Raw genomic sequence first — 17,151 nt, forward strand, 5'->3', positions numbered from 1 at the left:
TCCTTCGTTTTTGAACATAATCAACTTGGGTGTCATATTTGTACATAGTAATAACTAAAAGAAGCAATATTCGGCAAAAAAAAGGACACTTGCAAATTGAAATCCCTAAGTCTATGAAAGCCGATTTTCAGCCCACCGTGTGTCGTGCCTTATTTTTTTTATTTGTAATACTAAGTGACGGGAGACGAACAAGTCGTGCGCCACCTGGTGGTAAACGACACGCCTATCCATAACAGTTGCAGTGCATCTTAGGGTCACTGATTGCCACTGCGTCCGTTACCGTGACATAAATTGACAAGTCAGTGACATGTGCCTGTAATTTCATCACCCTTACCCTTCAAAACCGAAACGCAGTAATATGAGCGTTGTGGTAGGGGAAGATAAAGTGGCAGTATTTCCTTGGACGAACTCTTTGATGGGGAGGTCTACCGCTACTAAGTATTATTATCGAGGACCCGTCAGGAGAATGTATTCGCCAATTCACGTTGGATTATATTCTAGTATCCGCCCATTACAGACCGTGTGCCCAATAGTATCTAAAGTAGACTAAATTTGATTTTCAGGCCAATCCTTGTGCTGAAGTGCGAGCAGGGCTTCGTGGGCCCGAAGGGCGTTAAGCTGGAGTGCAATAAGGCCAACTACGAGACTATTCAGGTGGTGCGCGGGCCAAAGGGTGCCGTTTACTTCAAGGGTGAGTTTTTCTTTCGGACCACTGCCGATCACGTGGAGAAAAGCGACGGCAAATTCCTTTACATTATTAGCACTTGAACCTCCTAAAGCTAACCTAAGCAACATAAATCGATTGAACCCAACTTGAGCGGGTGTGAACATTTGATATAACAACAAATAACCAAAGCGCCGCGTGAACGTGTGCCTTGTATTGGGTACAAGCAACTGGCAATTAGAAGCGATTTTTAATATATGAACGAAGCCAAACACTACATATTTATACAATGAGTATTTCTCGTACGTAAATGTATTTTGTGTGTTGTCTTTTGATATTAATTCTTTTCAAAGATTTTATTAAATAACGAAACAAAAATATTTTGTGCACGCACGTTTGTTATTAATAAAGAATATAGTGCATAAAAAATAGAGTTCACAAATTGTTGTAATTGTAAATTTAAAGCAAATAGCCCATGAAAATTCTTGCATACTTTCTTTTTTGTCGTCTACTACTTGATCAGTCTTTTTTGCTCAACTATTTGTGACGCGAAATAACTTATTGTACTATTCAGTATGTTTGAATGTTTTCATCACATTTGCACGTAAATGGTATGATTGCATGCAGGCTAAGTTTACTATAATGCCTAAACAAAGCTCTCGGGCCTTTTTTCTTGTCAGTACACGACCATGGCTGTAATAAGAAACGAAACCCGAGGATCTTGAATTTTTTATACAATCATACTATTTACTCGCAAATGTGATGAAAAACATTGTACGTGTGACGGGCGGCACGCGAACCGAAAGCCCTCAGTGTTCGAGTTCGGGCGTTTGAAAGCCCAGAACCGATGCACCGGAGGTTTGTCGTCGACACGCCCCGCCCGACACTGAAGCCCGGTTTGCAGGGTCCAACGGCAAGTACTGGCACGCCGACAGCGAGAGCGTGACGTGCGACGGCGACGCGCCGCAGGGCTTCCTGCTGGAGCTGCGCGAGCCCACGCGCCTGGCCATCCGCGCCGCCGCCTCGCGCGAGTACCTGGCCGCCGCCAAGAACGGCAACTTCCGCCTGTCGGGCAGCGACCTCAGCTGCGCCACGCACTGGGAGTACTAGGCCCGCCGACCGACACGTTCGCGACACTTCCTTCTCGGGGCGCTCCCTCGCCGAGGCGGTCGGCCGATTGTCGCCGAGGACGCGTCCGCGGCGCCGCCCGCTTTGCATTTAGTACGGTTAAGGTTGTTTATCGCGCGCGCCCGCGCATGTGATCATTGTGGAAATATCGCTTCTCTTTGTTGTAACTGTATTTTATTTCCTTATTAGCGGTGGTGCGCCGCCGTCTTTGCTCGTTCTCGGATTCTATTTTTTTATTATTTCGCGACCGTCGCTCGGATTATTTATTATTAGAATAATGTAACGATATCAAATTGTGGGGACATTATTGGGAGTTTTTCGATAATATTTATTGGATATTGTAGCGTCTAGTCGATGGATTTTGTACGATTTTATCTATGCGTTTTGTATCCCTCTGTAGGTTAGTGACGTTGACGCCGTGAGACTGAAACCTACAAGTCCGCAATTTGCATTGAAACCAATGTTACGTAACAGGGGTTGTCGCAATACCAGACCAGTCCTCGGACCGTGGCAAGTCTGGCCTCTAACTAATTAATGAGTAAAGCTAGTTAAGTTTAATGTAAGTTAAATAACATTGAATAGAGTAAACTTGAACACATGCCGCTTCCAAACGTCCATTCCGTGCTTTTATATAAATGCTACATGAAAAGTGAACATTTTTAATACGATTTTTACTGGGAATTTTGTAACTGGTGCGTTATTTATCTTGTATATATAAGCGATGTTCCGACGTTTACTTCAAATCTCGACGTACTTGAAGGCAATCGAAAGCATAAATTAAGTTTTCTTTTTTATAGTAATGAACAAAATGGAAATGTTTGTACTGGTAATTAATTATATCAGATCCTCGAAACTAATATTTGTACGATAACGTCTTTGTAAACTATTGATGAATAAATTATAATCATATTGTACGAGGACGGTGTTTTATTTCTTCGAGGGCCCCGAGCGCGGCACGTGAATAAAAAAAGGTGTAAAATATTGAAAAACTTTTATATTTTAATTAAATAGTTACATTAATCTTTACAGTTTCCCTAGCTAGTGACACATTGGATTAGCATCGATGCATTTTATTGGTCAAAAAATTAATATATTAAAAAATAATTTATCTACATAACTGATAAACAAATTAATAACCATTTGAACCAGCTAGTTAATCATTAAATAAGCGAAAAAAGAAACAGAATATTACCAGTGTAAGAAAAATGCGTTGGTCAAGCAACGATTAATCGTTGGATGGAAATTGATGTTTCCCATCTTTTTTAGGCTAGCAAGCAACTTCTCATACTGGCAACACCGCCAACGTAAATTAAACCATAGACAATTTAGTTTAGCGAAAATACTACACGGTTGTGGGCGAAAGCAACCGATACATACATAATATACAACAATAAATGGAATAGTTTGTACGCACATACACACACGATAAGAAGCGCGAGGCTTGAACTGGACGCGGCGCGATCTCGGCACATTCGGACTCGCTGCAGCTACAAAAGTTTACCTAACTATTGAACTCAGTACTTCAACGTTGCGAGGTACTTTTCGATACCAATGTTCTTTTTCTTAGTAGGATTTCTTTAAGCTCCCGCAATACCATTATTATCGTCAACCCTGCAGCGCACAGCTCTCCTGCAATATTGCAATAGTCGAAATCTGACTTGTCAACTAACTTCCTCTCAAATCTTATAAAGAGTGATTGTTTAGGAGAAGGCAAAAATTTCTATTTACTTTAAATTTCTTATCAAGGGTGTACATTTGGATGCATTAGTTTAAGAATAAGAATGTGATGAGAAATCAGCCTGTAAAATTAGTTTAAAACAATCAATTTTTTGCATTTTAGTAACTTTGTGCTTTAAAGATACGAGTTTGAGAAAGTAAGGCGACGATATGACGAATTAAATCACTGGAACAAAAGTTTGTTTCCTATTATTCAAGTAAGAGATCAGAGAGCCGGCCGATTGTTTAATCTGTAGTCGTGGTCAATAAAATTGATGAATAGGTCATTATTAACTCGTAAAGAAGTCATGGACAGTTTAGGGAAAGACTATAAAGTGCAGGTTCAGCCGATACGAGTCCCTAATCATTCTAGCGATTATTTAACGCCTGGATTTAACTACACACAATGTTTTGAACTGCAATTTCGCCTATAAGACTTATGGTTCTTATTCTGCTTAACTGGTACTACTTTCATGACGAAAGGACACAAGGGGTAGGAAAATGATTTTGGCATATCGTAAGTTTTTAATTGAAGTGCATGTAGTGAAACCCAGCGCTCAACAAGGCGACGCACTAACAATAACAATACAAACGGTATCTAAGGCACGATTAACAACTTCACACTTATTCCGCAGTCGCCGATTGTGGACGCGATTTTTATTACGACTTTGACGACGCTGTGGAATTGCATTTCGTCTTTATTCCGCGTATTATTTTGCTCAACTGCATGTGTTTAAAACATTAATTTGAAATCAAGTCCGAATTTCAGCTTCCATTTCCACAGCGTTGCAAATTTCTCTCAATACCATACAAAAGAACCCTCGTCTTCCATTGTTCAGGCTCATTTCCGAATTCTTTTCGGGATTTCGAGAACCCTTAACTATTTTTAATCTATGGATGCTAATATGTCTATAGTATGTCGTACGTTTTTGTGCGTTTACGAAATTGTAATGGTTACATTTTAATTTTTTTAATATAAATTTTTATCCTCACAAAACTTCAAAAAGAAAAGCTGCCTCGAAGAAGCGATGAGGGCCAACATATTTACACACAAACACAATAGAAATAAACATTGTCTAAACATAATAATATAAATACAAAAACGGTACTGGCAACTGCACATTACTTGTAATGAAACTAATGAATATAAATAAAATTTAATTTTTATTACGCTTAACGAGGGTCGACTGTACCTATTTTCATCGAGCCATACATAATTATCACTATACTGTAACATACATACAGGCGCACAAGTCTGTTTATACAAATAATACGTACAAACGTTTACACGTAAAATGTAGAGTAATTCATAAACGCACAAAACGCGTGGGTACTGGCGTAAATACGTCACAGCGTTAGCCAGTCTCTATAATATAAAAACGGTTCATTTTACACAAACTTACACGACAAATTTGTAAACCTACACCAAACAGAGTCCACTCTCGCACTCACTACATACAATAATACGATTGACCGACGCGAAGTTCCCTCAAGTTTGCTCAATTCATTTGGTCAATTTCATTCGAACTTGTTCGATGGCGGTCCGCGTGACCGTGGCTTCGAGGAACGGAGAGCGCTCGCCGACCGTTAGTTGCAGTCTGAGTTTATTTTCACCCGTATAAGGTTCGCACATCGACTGCGGGTGAACCGCTCGGTAAATAAATTGGAACCATTTTAATCGATTTTAGTAGAATTCATTTCTAATTTTTCTATATTTTAAGTTCGCCGCGCTCTTCGCAGCGTGTTGACTAACGATATTTATCGGCTTCGCTCGCTTCGCGCCAGTCGCAGCCAGCGCGACCGGGCCGAAACAGATCGAGCTCCGAACCGTTCCCGCAGAGGCGGACGCCGTGCGAACAGCCGGTTAGTCAAAAAGTGGCCAGGTTGCAACTAACGCGCGCTGCGGAGGACAGGCGGCGGACCCTCTGCAAACAAAGCGTAGATCTCTTTAGGACGAGTGCCGTCTCGGCGTCTCGCGCTGGCTCGAAGGCCGGGCCACTCACCGGCGAAGGGCGGCGGCGCGCGCTAGGACAGGAAGGGGTTGGGCGTGTGGCGCGAGGGCGCCGCGGCCCAGGGGGACTGCGTGCGGGGGGCCGCCGTGGGGGCCCACGGGTCGGCGGCGGGCGCCGCGGGGGCCCCGGCGGCCCCGGCGGGCAGCAGCGGCACGGCGGGCGCCGACGCCGCGAACGACGGCGACGGGCTCATGAACGCGACGCCCGTCAGCCCCATCTGCTGCTGCTTCAGCTCGTTGATGGTCAGGCGCGCCTGCGGCGGGGACAGAGGCACGTCAGACGGCGCAAACGACGGGGCAGCCGTCTCATTGTTGGACGGGTGCAAGCGGAGGCGTTACCGGCGGCGGCGGCTGGAACATGTGTCGCGGCGCGTCGGAGGCGAAGGGGTTGGGCGCGGGGGGGTCCGGCGACGCGGGCTGCAGCAGCCGCTCCAGGTTCACCAGCGCCGAGTTCTCGCCCAGGAAGGCCGACGCCGACTTCTTGGCCGCGAAGGGCGCCGTGCCGTTGGTGCCGTTCGTGGCGGGCGGCGACGCCTGCGGCGCCAGGTTGTCGCCTGCGACGGGAACGTCCTTTATTTTATACGTCACCATCTCGAGCTGTGGGTCGAGCGGCGGGCGACGGGGACACTTGCTACATGTCACAGTGTACTTTTTTACAAACTAAATTAAAGCCGTTTGAAAAATGTATATCGTATACTAAACGTGTTGTATATAATTCGGTCGATATAAAAAAAAATATTGGAATATGGAAAGTACTGGTCCATTGAATGCAGTGGTTTTCTTGTAAAATATCCTTAATTTTACTATATATTTTCCGAAGTGATTCAATACTTTCACTGTTATGCGTAGTCGACCAACGCCATTTGAGGTTGTGTCGACGCCTAAAGTGCTAGAACTCGGCCACGTGCCACGAACGCAACACGACAATGCAGACCGTGTGTCGGACGGCGTACTGACCGAGCAGGGAGAGGTCGAAGGGGTCGCTGTCGACGTTGTTGTTGGTGCGCCGCTGCGACAGCGCGTCGAACTGCTCCAGCTCCGACGACGACGGCGACGACAGCAGCGACTCCGGAGACTTGCTCTGCGAACACGGCGCGGATGTCAAGCGAAGCCGGACTTGCTTAACGGAGAAAACCGAGGGAAAGCGGTCGTAAGCGGGAAAGTACCTGCGCGAGCGGCGCCCAGGGGTCCTTGCCGGCCGCGCCGGAGGGCGCCCAGGGGTCCTTGGCGGGGCTGCCCGCGCCCACCGCCGCCCACGCGTCGGCCGCCGGTTCCTGGGGACATTCAGGGTCAGTACGACGCCCTCTCTCACGCGAGTGGTTAGTCTCGTACAATCGAGACATTCGCGAATGTCATCGACTCCAATCAACAGAGCTTACGCCCGTAAGTCGACAAACAAACATTCTAGTTCCTAGTGTGGTAAAGAACGCACTCCCACGCGGTGCAATCTAAAATCTAGCGTAATACGTTAATTTCCTATTACAATTTCTTACCATGGAGTCGGAAAAGATACCGCAATCCGGCTGCATTGACTGATGTATAAAAAATAAAAATTAACTTAGAGGTAGCGTTCAACGCAAAATTTGTTCGGGACGTGAAATTTTCAACGGAGTCTGCTGGTGCTTAGAGGCAAGTGCAATAAAGTCGCTGGTCCGTCGTAGCCCATTGTTATTTTGACAGTTGGCCTATTAGTATCGAAATCAATTTTTATTCATGTACATCTCACTAACCGGCAGATTTGATTATCTATATTAAATTAAATTGAAACTCTTTAAAATATGTTTCCTCTTCACATTTTTAATAGACCTAGTTCTAAATGCAGTGTATGTATGAACTTACAAAAATTGACAATTCAAATGGACCTGTGCCCGGCAGTTGGACGAATAATGGGCCGATGATGATTCAAATGAAACAAGTTCGACTATTTATTGTATAAGCTTAATCGACATTCAGTCGATAGTCGATAGAATATTTCGACCCCTCCTACGTAAAGTATCGTATGTCGAAATTGCCAAGTTTACAGGGGAGCGTTTTAAAGTTCTCCGTTTTATTTGGCAAAACTTCATTACTGACATAGAGTGATCATTTAACCGACATCTAGGATTTTACAATACTCTATGTGAGTAACGAGCTTTGCCGAATAAAACTGAGAAATGCTAAAGTCACGTGTTACGTTCATTGCAGTGAATTGAGAAATTTAAAATGCTTCCCTGTAAACTTGGCAATTTCGACATACGATACTTTACGTAGGAGGGGTCGATTTATTGGCTGCAATCACTAGCTGCTCGCGAGCGGGCAATACTTCCTCTATCTTTAAAAAAGACAGACTATGAGTCTGTATATCTGACAATATCCGGCAAAGAACGCAAGAGAGGGTCGAAAAAAAGCAATATTATTGCAAATCTTAAGTAGTTCATTGTTCACAAGAATAGTTTGTTTACATATGTATAAGGTATAAACTTTACGAGGTATAAAGCCCGATTTATTTATTTATACACACGGGTAGTTAAGGCTCTGTGTCTCGACATTGTGTTATTAAGTTAAGTTATAAACCTGTCGCGGATGCGGCTGCGATTGCGGCATGCCCCAGGGGTCGGTGGAGGAGGCGGCGGAGCCGTGCGCGCCCAGGTTCACGTCCAGCAGGTCCAGCAGATGCGACTGCGGCTCAACTTTTTTCTCCACTTCCTGCCTGCATCGCAAGTTCGTTTCTTTAGGGCTTAAAAAAGTAACATTTTATTTGAATCATCTCGCATACAAGGTATAAAAATTGGCATTGGAAGACGGGCTAAATAATGACTGAAACTAAAGTAGTTTTAAACGTTACGTAATGAAATAAAAAGCTTACGAAGAATACTTTCAAAACTAACTGTCGGCGACTACAGCGAACGACTTTGGAATACAACTAATCGGCTAGGGCGCCAAGCGTGGCAAGCGTCGGGTCGCTGGGCGACCGCTCGGCTCGGTTCCGGCGGTTCGACTAACGGGTCGCGGTCGGCGCGGCGCTCGCCGCCGAAGGGGGGCGCCACTAACGCAATTACATTCGGTCGCAGGCAGCGCAGGCAGCCGCGCAGCCAGCCCGCGTCGCGCGACTCCAGCCGCAGCCGCATCTGTTCCAGTCTGGGAGAGGACAGGGAAGCTGTAGGGGCAGGCGGGACGGCGGGGCGGGGCGGGGCGGGGCGGCACTCACTGGAAGTCGTTCTGCGACTGCGAGATGGCCAGCTGCAGGCGCACGTCGTCGGAGCGGCGCCGGCGCTCCTCGCGCTCCGCCTCCTCGCGCGACATGGCCAGCGCCAGCTGCAGCTGCAGCTCCTCCTCGCCCGCCGTCAGCGGCCGCGCCAGCTCCGCCTCGCGCCCCGCGCCCCCGCCCCCGCCGCCGCCCCCGCCCGCGCCCGCGCCCCACTCCGCGCCCGCCTCGCCCAGGGGGTACGCGGGGTAGGCGGGGCTGGAGGGCGAGTCGAGGGCGCCGTCGCTGCCGAAGGCGCTGGCGCTCTGCGCGAACCGCTGCTTGGCCTTGAGCGCGCGCGCGCGCTCGTTCTTCAGCCGCTCCTCGTCCTTCAGCAGGTTCACCAGCTGCTTCGCCTTCTCGCGGACGTTTAGACCTGCGGCGCGAAGTTGTCAAGCATCAGCCGCGTCGCCGGCGACGGGTCATATTCTTCCTTTCGATTAGCCGGCTATTCGACCGAGTCGAGTCGACCGGGCTAGTCCGATAAACAAAATCTTCCACCGTATCCGTCCTGCCGAGCAGACCTCGCTTTTAGACGACGCCTAGTACAAGATTACAACTTCATATTTTCCAAAAATATTATGTGGCGTCAGTCCCGACGACGTCGACATCACGACTGAACAAAACGGAAATCCGATGGCGAAACTTTCCATTGTTCGCGATTTTATGGCTCACATAAATTTAATTACTAACGAACAGCACCACACTGATTAACAAAGCAAACGTGCGCACGCGCAGACTGGAATGTGTTATCGTGTCCTAAACTAACCACGTAAATGAAAAGTAGCACTTTGTAATGTCACCGCGCGAATTAATATTACGATTGATAGATAACTTTAACGCATCACAGTACGAATAACAATGAGCTTCAAATTCCTACGCCCGCGCTGCCGACGCCGCCGGATGTTGGCGTACACACGTACTACTTACTGTAACGTAATATGCGATAAGGTATCCGGTCTCTGTCAATGGTTTATTAAAATTGAAAATATACATTTTATGGGCCATATTTAAACTTTGAAGGTCATCTTAGTTGATACCAGTGCTTGACCAGGACATAAGCGTACTCACCGCAGACATACTTATATCTAGAAAGACGCCGCAAGTGTACGTGTTTCGCGTGCTCAAAGTAAAATTCACTTACTTGCCACTGCTACACTTCAGAACGCGCTCGATCGTTATCGTAGATAAACACCAGTCAAAAACGCGAAAAATGCATAATTATGCCATGATAAACTGCAAAAGCACCATAACTGTGGGTAAACGGGTAAACAGGGACGTTTCCTTCCACGGGCAAGTGATTTTGTAATCAGAAGATGCAATTTATTTTAAAAACAGTTATTTTGATTTTGTATGAATTTCGAGAAAACAAATATGCAACGCAGTGTATGCCTCATGTTTGTAATACATTGCGGCTATTACTTGGTGCGATATATTTGTGATCCTTTGTTAATACGCCATAAATACCGAACGAACGCACTTTTGTATAATGCATTCAGTTTCGTGGTACGGACGCTTGTACATTTCTTTGGCCAAATTGAACATTTAGTGTTGTATACGTTAAGCAACACTGTTCTCGATTCTGATCAATTTTGAAAACGAAGGGACGAAAATTATTATGACCTTAGCAATATTATAAAAATATTCTATAACTTTTTTGTTACAACGTTCAGTCACGTTTGGTTTTTTTTTTCATCAGTAGTATCTGTAATTTTTTTTTAATATACAATAGACAAATAAATTTCGATAATTATTGCAGCACGTTGCCTCGAATGTCCGAATATAGTGAGCAAATAATTACATACGTCCCCGGATATGTAGTACGAGTACCTAATACAAAAAAAAACATATAATGCAAAGAATTAACAGTGCGCTGTCTTTACAAAAACCTGGAGTTGGTCATATGTATGAGTTTCGTTGCTTTCGAGGACGAGGTGGTCTAGTTTATCCCACCTAAGATGCTATCCAAATATGCAGAGTAACAGAGTTAGAAATCCGAGAAATAATAAACAAATCACAGAAATTACACACGAGGCCGTCATTAAGTAAACCTCTTCTGATTAATAAGATTTTACTATATTTTGTCAGTAGTAACATTTTCATTTGTCTTGGCATTCATCAATTTGATCAATTACCAACAGAAAAGCATCTAGTAAAATTAATTAAGGCAGTCGCAAGTTCATATATTGACGTGCGTATTCATTATTTAAGTTAATCGATAAGATCTTCCATTACAAAAAGATCTTATATAATAAGCTCATTTTATTGAAAGGACAATAATTTTAATATTTGAAGTTGATTAAAAATTAAAGTTTTAATTAATTTAAGTAATCAACATTTTTTAATAACAAGTAAAATAAAGGGCTTAGCTTATTCTAGTACTTTTCTAATATATTAATATTACGACTACTTGTAGTCAACAAATACTTGAACAAAAAATATTCTATTTAGAATCGATTAATTGAATGGAATACGCGTGCTTACGCGTATTCAGTTCCGTTCAGTCAATCGATTTATTGCGAGCGGAAGGAGGTTTCCATCACTAAATAGTTCTTGTGATGTCATAGTGGGTACAAAAAAGTAACACGCTTGGTTTTCATACAAATTGCTGTACTTGCGGCGTCTATCTAGATATATGTCTGTGGTACTCTCGATTTGCTTCAACAATATTTATGATAAACGTCGGAAAGTCAATATATCTAAAGACGTAAGAACTACTTTAGGCGAACTAAAACCTTTCAGAAGATAGAGCTCCCTGTGAAATAGTTCGCCCAGTGTGGTACTGCCACCTCACCTATTTCTGCCGCCAAGTAGTAATGTCAGCATTGCTGTGTTCCGGTTTTGAAAGGTAAGGGCGGTGGTGGAATTACAGGCACATGGGACTTGTCAACTTATGTCTGAGGGTGACGGGCGCTAGATCTTTGCGATTTAAAACTGAGTGGCACAACAACTGTTATGGCCAAGCGTGTCGCTCACCAGTCCCATCACTGGATATTACAAAAAAAGTTTGTTTTGTAACTTATACTATTTGTACAGTATTATCATTATAAACGTATAAGTTAAATATACAATATCAAGTTAATGTTATTTACAGCTTACGCAGAAGGCACAGCTGACAAAAATCCACTGGAGTGATCCGTACAGCTCTTTTAGGATGTGTCTACCCACAAGATGTTTGGAAATAAATATTGTAAATTACTATCGTAAACTAATATTTCTTCACGAAGAACAAAGCCCGTAAGTCCTTTTTGTACTTATCCTTCTCCGATGAATTTGCCTTACGAATAGTAGTGTTTAAACAATACCACGAATTTATATGTAATTCGCTAATAAATGTTTTTTTTTTATTTGATATAAACTAGAAATTTCTAAAAAACCTAAAGACACACACTCACCCTGGTCTTTCCCCTCCTCCATATACTGGAAGTCCTTTAAGGTGTGTATCGCAAAAATATTCTCTTTGCACTGCATAGCGACCTTTTCACTTCCAGTCTTGATCAGGTATTCCATGAGCACTAAAGCTTTGTAGACATGCCGCCAGTTCTTGCCGTGGTCGTTGAGGCGCTTCCAGATCATCTGCATGATCTCGGTGAACGCCATAACGTTGTATGTGAGGTCAGCGATCTCCGCCATGAGCGTCGACGAGGGACCCCATGGGTCGTTAGATGTTGCTTCGCGTACCTTAACCTGTAATTTATATAGTTATTGATTGAGACGGTGGACAGCTTAAATCATCGTCAACTCAGTAAATCATCATCTCACTTCTGGGCACGGGTCTCCTCCACGGTGACGGTTTACCCGCTACGCTACCCCAAAGCGGGTTGGAGACAAAAATCACTTTAGAATTAGGAGTGCATGTGCGCTCGTGTGCGTGTGTCTATTATGAGAAAAGGCACCACGTCTAGCAATAAAATTATAAATTGATTATAATGACAAGCCGTGGAGTTCATTGCCTCTAAAATGCAAAGATACTCCTAAAAAAGGCTTTTGGATCACAATAAATAAGAAAGAAAATACATTTATTCAGCACAAACACATGTTAACAGTACAATATTATGATTTCATGTTTAAAGTGTATTGCGCTGAAAAGGGCCCAACTCAGCAAATACTGCGGCGGAGTCACAGCGCTGGTTTTCAGTGGACCCTTTTCGAAGAGGCCGATTTAAAAATAAAATAACAAAATAAATAACATAATTACTTTAGAAAAAAATAAAATTGCCATATGCCTACAGCGTTTTCAAATAGTTCACTCTGTCTTCATGTATTTTATGCTTCTCTGTGCGTTATACATAAAATTTATTCAGGCGTATTTTGCAGTATTAACATGTGTTCTCAAGTTTATTTTATAGTGTATAAACGGAAATACGATACTTCACCTTCGAAACTACAAATTAATATTGAATATGAGAAATTCAAATACTTTACCTGTGCATCACTGTAGTTGTGAGCTAGGTTTTTAATATTTCTCCTTAGCCCCGCCACGTTTACTTGCATATCGTCCCGGCCACGGGGCATCTGTAACGTTAACGAAACACGTTTTTCAAACTGCAGATGTAAATTTGTTCTATCTATTGGGATTTTATTAAGGGTTGGGAGCAATAGAGCATAAATACCTAAAGAAATATTCAAATCAAGGGTAGCAACTAAAATAAGAATTAATTATTTCAATCACCTACATAAAGCTTTTAGAAGGACAGGAACTAGCGAGTTTACAAACGGTAACTAGATCAAATACCACTAGTGGAATAAAATAGAATAGCAAAATAATATTGATTTACGCGCAAGGGCTAGAGCACACAGGAGGCGGCTACGCGGTCTACGTTTACGCGTTTTCGTTTCAATTGACTGGCGCTACCTTACACATAAACTACCGAGCGTATATTATGGCCGCAGTCTCTAATGTGTCCCAGCTCTAAAAATATCCTTGTAATTACGCAGGAGTGCCCAGGCGATATATTATGGTCAGGAACTTCCTTCCTCCCCGAATACTATATAACAGCTAATAACATAAAAGTGTGAAAACCACTTGTAATAGTGGGATCACGAGTGCGATGACGTCACATATTTAAATCTTCCTTCTACCATATGTGGACCGAGTACAAATCGCTAGCGACCGCGTAAAATATTTCTATGGCAAGTTTCTTTCTTTTATGAAGAGCGCTGTGTCACGTTAAAAATTCATATGGAAGAAAATTTTACAAAAGTATTAGAGACTAAAACCAAATTCTGTTTTTGCACCACCCGGTAGTAAAATGACGAAACTGCGGAAAGCAATTTTTGGTAATCTGACATAACAGATTAAAAAAATATAACGTACAAGATATGAACTAAATTACATTTGACATGAAAAACGAAATATTGGTTTTATTTCGTTCTTTTTTCGTCGGTTTTAAAATAACTTTTCACTTTTCGACTCTTTACTATTACTGATTCTTTTGCGTAATACGGAACGTGAGTTTTGGTATTGCTTCGAAAGGTTTTTCCGATATCTGAACGCTTGAATTTAATTTTATTCGGAACGAATTTTATTTTTTTTAAATACATAATAAAAATAATTAGATTTTCGGTATTTGTCAAATCTTTTTACTCCACATTTTGTAATACAAACTAAAAACAACATAAAAAAACTTTACCCTTCGTGCACTTTTGTGCGTTATGAGTGTGTGCGTTATCTTGAGACTTGATCGTTTTTAAATGCACTATATTAATACACTATTAAACAGATTTCTCGAAAGTCATTGTTAACAAGACCAACACCAATGTGTGTTTACTTCACATCTTATTAAGCACATATTTTAAACCAACGAGCGCTGTCGCGAGGCGACGCACCCGAATTGAGCGTAAAGTTTACACTAGACTTGTAGACAAGATTTAATTGGTGCTAATTATGCGTTGGTACTTGGAAACGACACATCGGCATGCGCGCACGCAATGCAAAATAACAGCCTCCATTATAAATAGGAAGGAATAGAGTATAAATCGAGAACAATACAAATTGTCATACATCGTTAATAAAAAGAACATCAGTAAGTAAACATAAACTTGTAAACAAGAACAGTATTTTGTGGCTACACATTATTTTTCATCGATGTTTTATTGTTAGTATAGCCAATATAATTGAACCAGAAAAGCATTAAAAAAATAAAGCAATGAATAATATACAGGAAACTCATTTATGTTACTATTTCTTGCCATATTCCAACAAAGCACAACAATATAAATAGATACAAAATCTAATCCATACGCTGAACGCTGATTATGTAATAAACGAAAACGTAACTGGACAAACAATATCGTACACTCATAAACAAAAGAAGTTTATATACAATAATCCTCAGTTTATTGACCAGAATTTTATATATTATTTTTAAAGACGAACGGATGGGATATTGATAAGTTCATTCACCGCTATGGATTAATAATAGCGAATTAATGGACGTGTTTGAGGTCGTCTTGCATACCTTTATTTTGGTACCGGATTCCTTCCCTGTTGCACTTATTCGAGTATCCGGTACAATAAAAATAAAACACCGAGTTAATTGTCTCAGTCATTGTCAGGAGACAAAGCGAATTATTTTGGCCTCACAAACATCGCACTCGCGACATTGACACTTGCAAAGTTTCGCGCTAAATTGAGATAAACTATATCGGGCGAGTTCAATGTCAGGTCTTTCGTCTTGCGCCGGTCCAGCGACCAGGCTTGGTCACGTTTCCGCACGGACAATTTCTTCTACAAACAAAACGACTGCAGTAACAAAAACCTTTAATATTGATATCAGCTCAAAGACATAAATTACAGTGAATCCCGCTACAACATTTGAGATGTTATGCAGTACGGAACAGGAAACTAGAAACTGAATCAATACATGGGGATTACTACCATTTCACTGATACATTAAAATAAGGTAAACTTTTTTCAGAACTCGGTCACATAGGAGATCATTGTAGGTAGTAATGGATTTGCCTTGATTTAGGACAATTTCTTCAAAATTGAATGTCGTACAATTAATGTCCGACGTGGGAAGTAAGGAGAGTTATTTTAGACGTAAACAGACGTACTCGGATGTAAACACGCGCGTGCTGCGCGGCAGGGCTGGCGCTTGACACCGACCAACATTCACGTCCACAATTGTTTTCAAACCCCAAGCTCACGAGATAAATAAATGCATGCCAAACGAATATTTCTCCCGGCCCGGGAATCGAACCAGGGACCTCTGCTGGCAGACCATTACGGTATCCGTATGGCTATGGAGGCAGTTAAAAGTTAGTCGTTATTTGCTAATAAGATATACATCACTTAGGAGAAGTATATGGTACAAGATTCGTATCTCCTTGACACAGTCACTTGTTGCGTTGTTGAGGCGCGACGGCATACATACCAATTCTTTTCGGGACAGTAAACGCCAATAAACTAATAATTCGCATTAGCGTATACCTACTTAATTAAATACGTTGTCTCACTTCAAGTTCAAGATTTATCTAAGACCAGTTGAGGCGGATTCAGTGACAAAGGTGCCACTTTCGGTGTGCCCTAGCCGTGAATTATTTTTAGTGTGCGATAAGTCACCGACCGAGGAACAAGGGGCTAATGAGCGACCTCGCCGGGATTACGAAAATATTATTGCTTTAGCACATTATTGTTCTTAAGAAAAGCGCTAGTGATTACTTCGCCCTGTGTAAAAGCGGTATTACACACTACAAGATTAAGTGATTAGTTATAAAACCGGATCCTAATGCAGATGTAAAGACCTCTGTGGTACCTCTAATAAAGATCTACTATTCCGTAAGAATAGAGTTGGTAAGTGCTAATTTAAAAGTTCCACATACTAAAGATACAAGGCACAGTAGTGTCCACTGTACACGACTATTAATACCATATCCCAGATGCTTTTCTCAGAGACTTAGTAAAAATATCCCAACAGTACATCAGCAATCAAAGAACAAGAATAGAACAGAAACGCTACTGAAGATCAAAATACAACAAAAGGTCCAACTACAAAGAAACCATCTACAAGGGAACAGCAAGCAGGAATTTTAAGACTAATTCTAATTTAACAAGTTGGAGTAAATGCACCAATTATAATTCTAAACAAATCTTCTTTTAAGAAGAGTTCACTCAAGGTTTTAACATTTTTCAGGAATTCTCCCTCGATCCACTCGGTTCCCGACGGGATTCATCAATAGGGCAAAGAACCATTTACGAGTGTCTTACGAGACGATAGACAACGGATTCAAAACATTACATTTTTTAAATCCTTTTAAGTATCACGTGACTACATAATGCTCCAAAGGTCACTAGTAAATAGATCTTTTCTTGTCAAAAAACATTTTGGTCGCTATTTTGCGGAGATTTGATGGCCCGGCCAAGGGAGGCAAGTGCCTTGAGAGAAATTCAATACACGCGTCTTT

At 42.3% G+C, this 17,151-nt stretch overlaps 2 protein-coding genes across 2 annotated transcripts in view; one reads left to right on the plus strand and one right to left on the minus strand.

The window, feature by feature from the left end:
- The window catches only part of LOC113229090 (protein singed), a 52,221-nt gene extending 50,405 nt beyond the window's left edge, over positions 1–1,816 (plus strand). The window contains exons 7-8 of the mRNA XM_026462584.1: positions 546–691; positions 1,569–1,816. Of these exons, the coding sequence (XP_026318369.1) occupies positions 546–691; positions 1,569–1,774 (352 nt within the window). The 3' untranslated portion in view covers positions 1,775–1,816. The remainder of the gene's footprint in view (positions 1–545; positions 692–1,568) is intronic.
- Positions 1,817–5,533: 3,717 nt separating this feature from the next.
- LOC113229091 (epsin-2) lies at positions 5,534–15,222 on the minus strand. The gene is made up of 9 exons (XM_026462585.1): positions 15,204–15,222; positions 13,168–13,257; positions 12,138–12,429; positions 8,707–9,118; positions 8,073–8,235; positions 6,686–6,793; positions 6,477–6,600; positions 5,859–6,073; positions 5,534–5,773 (listed from the first exon to the last, which is right to left on the minus strand). The coding sequence occupies exons 2-9, from the start codon at positions 13,255–13,257 to the stop codon at positions 5,534–5,536; spliced, it is 1,644 nt and encodes a 547-aa protein (XP_026318370.1). The 5' UTR covers positions 15,204–15,222.
- Positions 15,223–17,151: the final 1,929 nt, after the last annotated feature.

The sequence above is a fragment of the Hyposmocoma kahamanoa genome, unplaced genomic scaffold, assembly GCF_003589595.1.
Source record: "Hyposmocoma kahamanoa isolate Upper Pololo Valley unplaced genomic scaffold, ASM358959v1 277, whole genome shotgun sequence".
Taxonomy (NCBI): domain Eukaryota; kingdom Metazoa; phylum Arthropoda; class Insecta; order Lepidoptera; family Cosmopterigidae; genus Hyposmocoma; species Hyposmocoma kahamanoa.

Bases quoted from the DNA above. Each gene is read 5' to 3' on its own strand.
- LOC113229091 (XM_026462585.1), bottom strand. From the start codon at position 13,257: ATGCCCCGTGGCCGGGACGATATGCAAGTAAACGTGGCGGGGCTAAGG. The intron at 12,430-13,167 runs GTAAAGTATTTG...TATAAATTACAG, and splicing joins ACAACTACAGTGATGCACAG to GTTAAGGTACGCGAAGCAAC. The intron at 6,601-6,685 runs GTACTTTCCCGC...CCGTGTTCGCAG, and splicing joins CCTGGGCGCCGCTCGCGCAG to AGCAAGTCTCCGGAGTCGCT.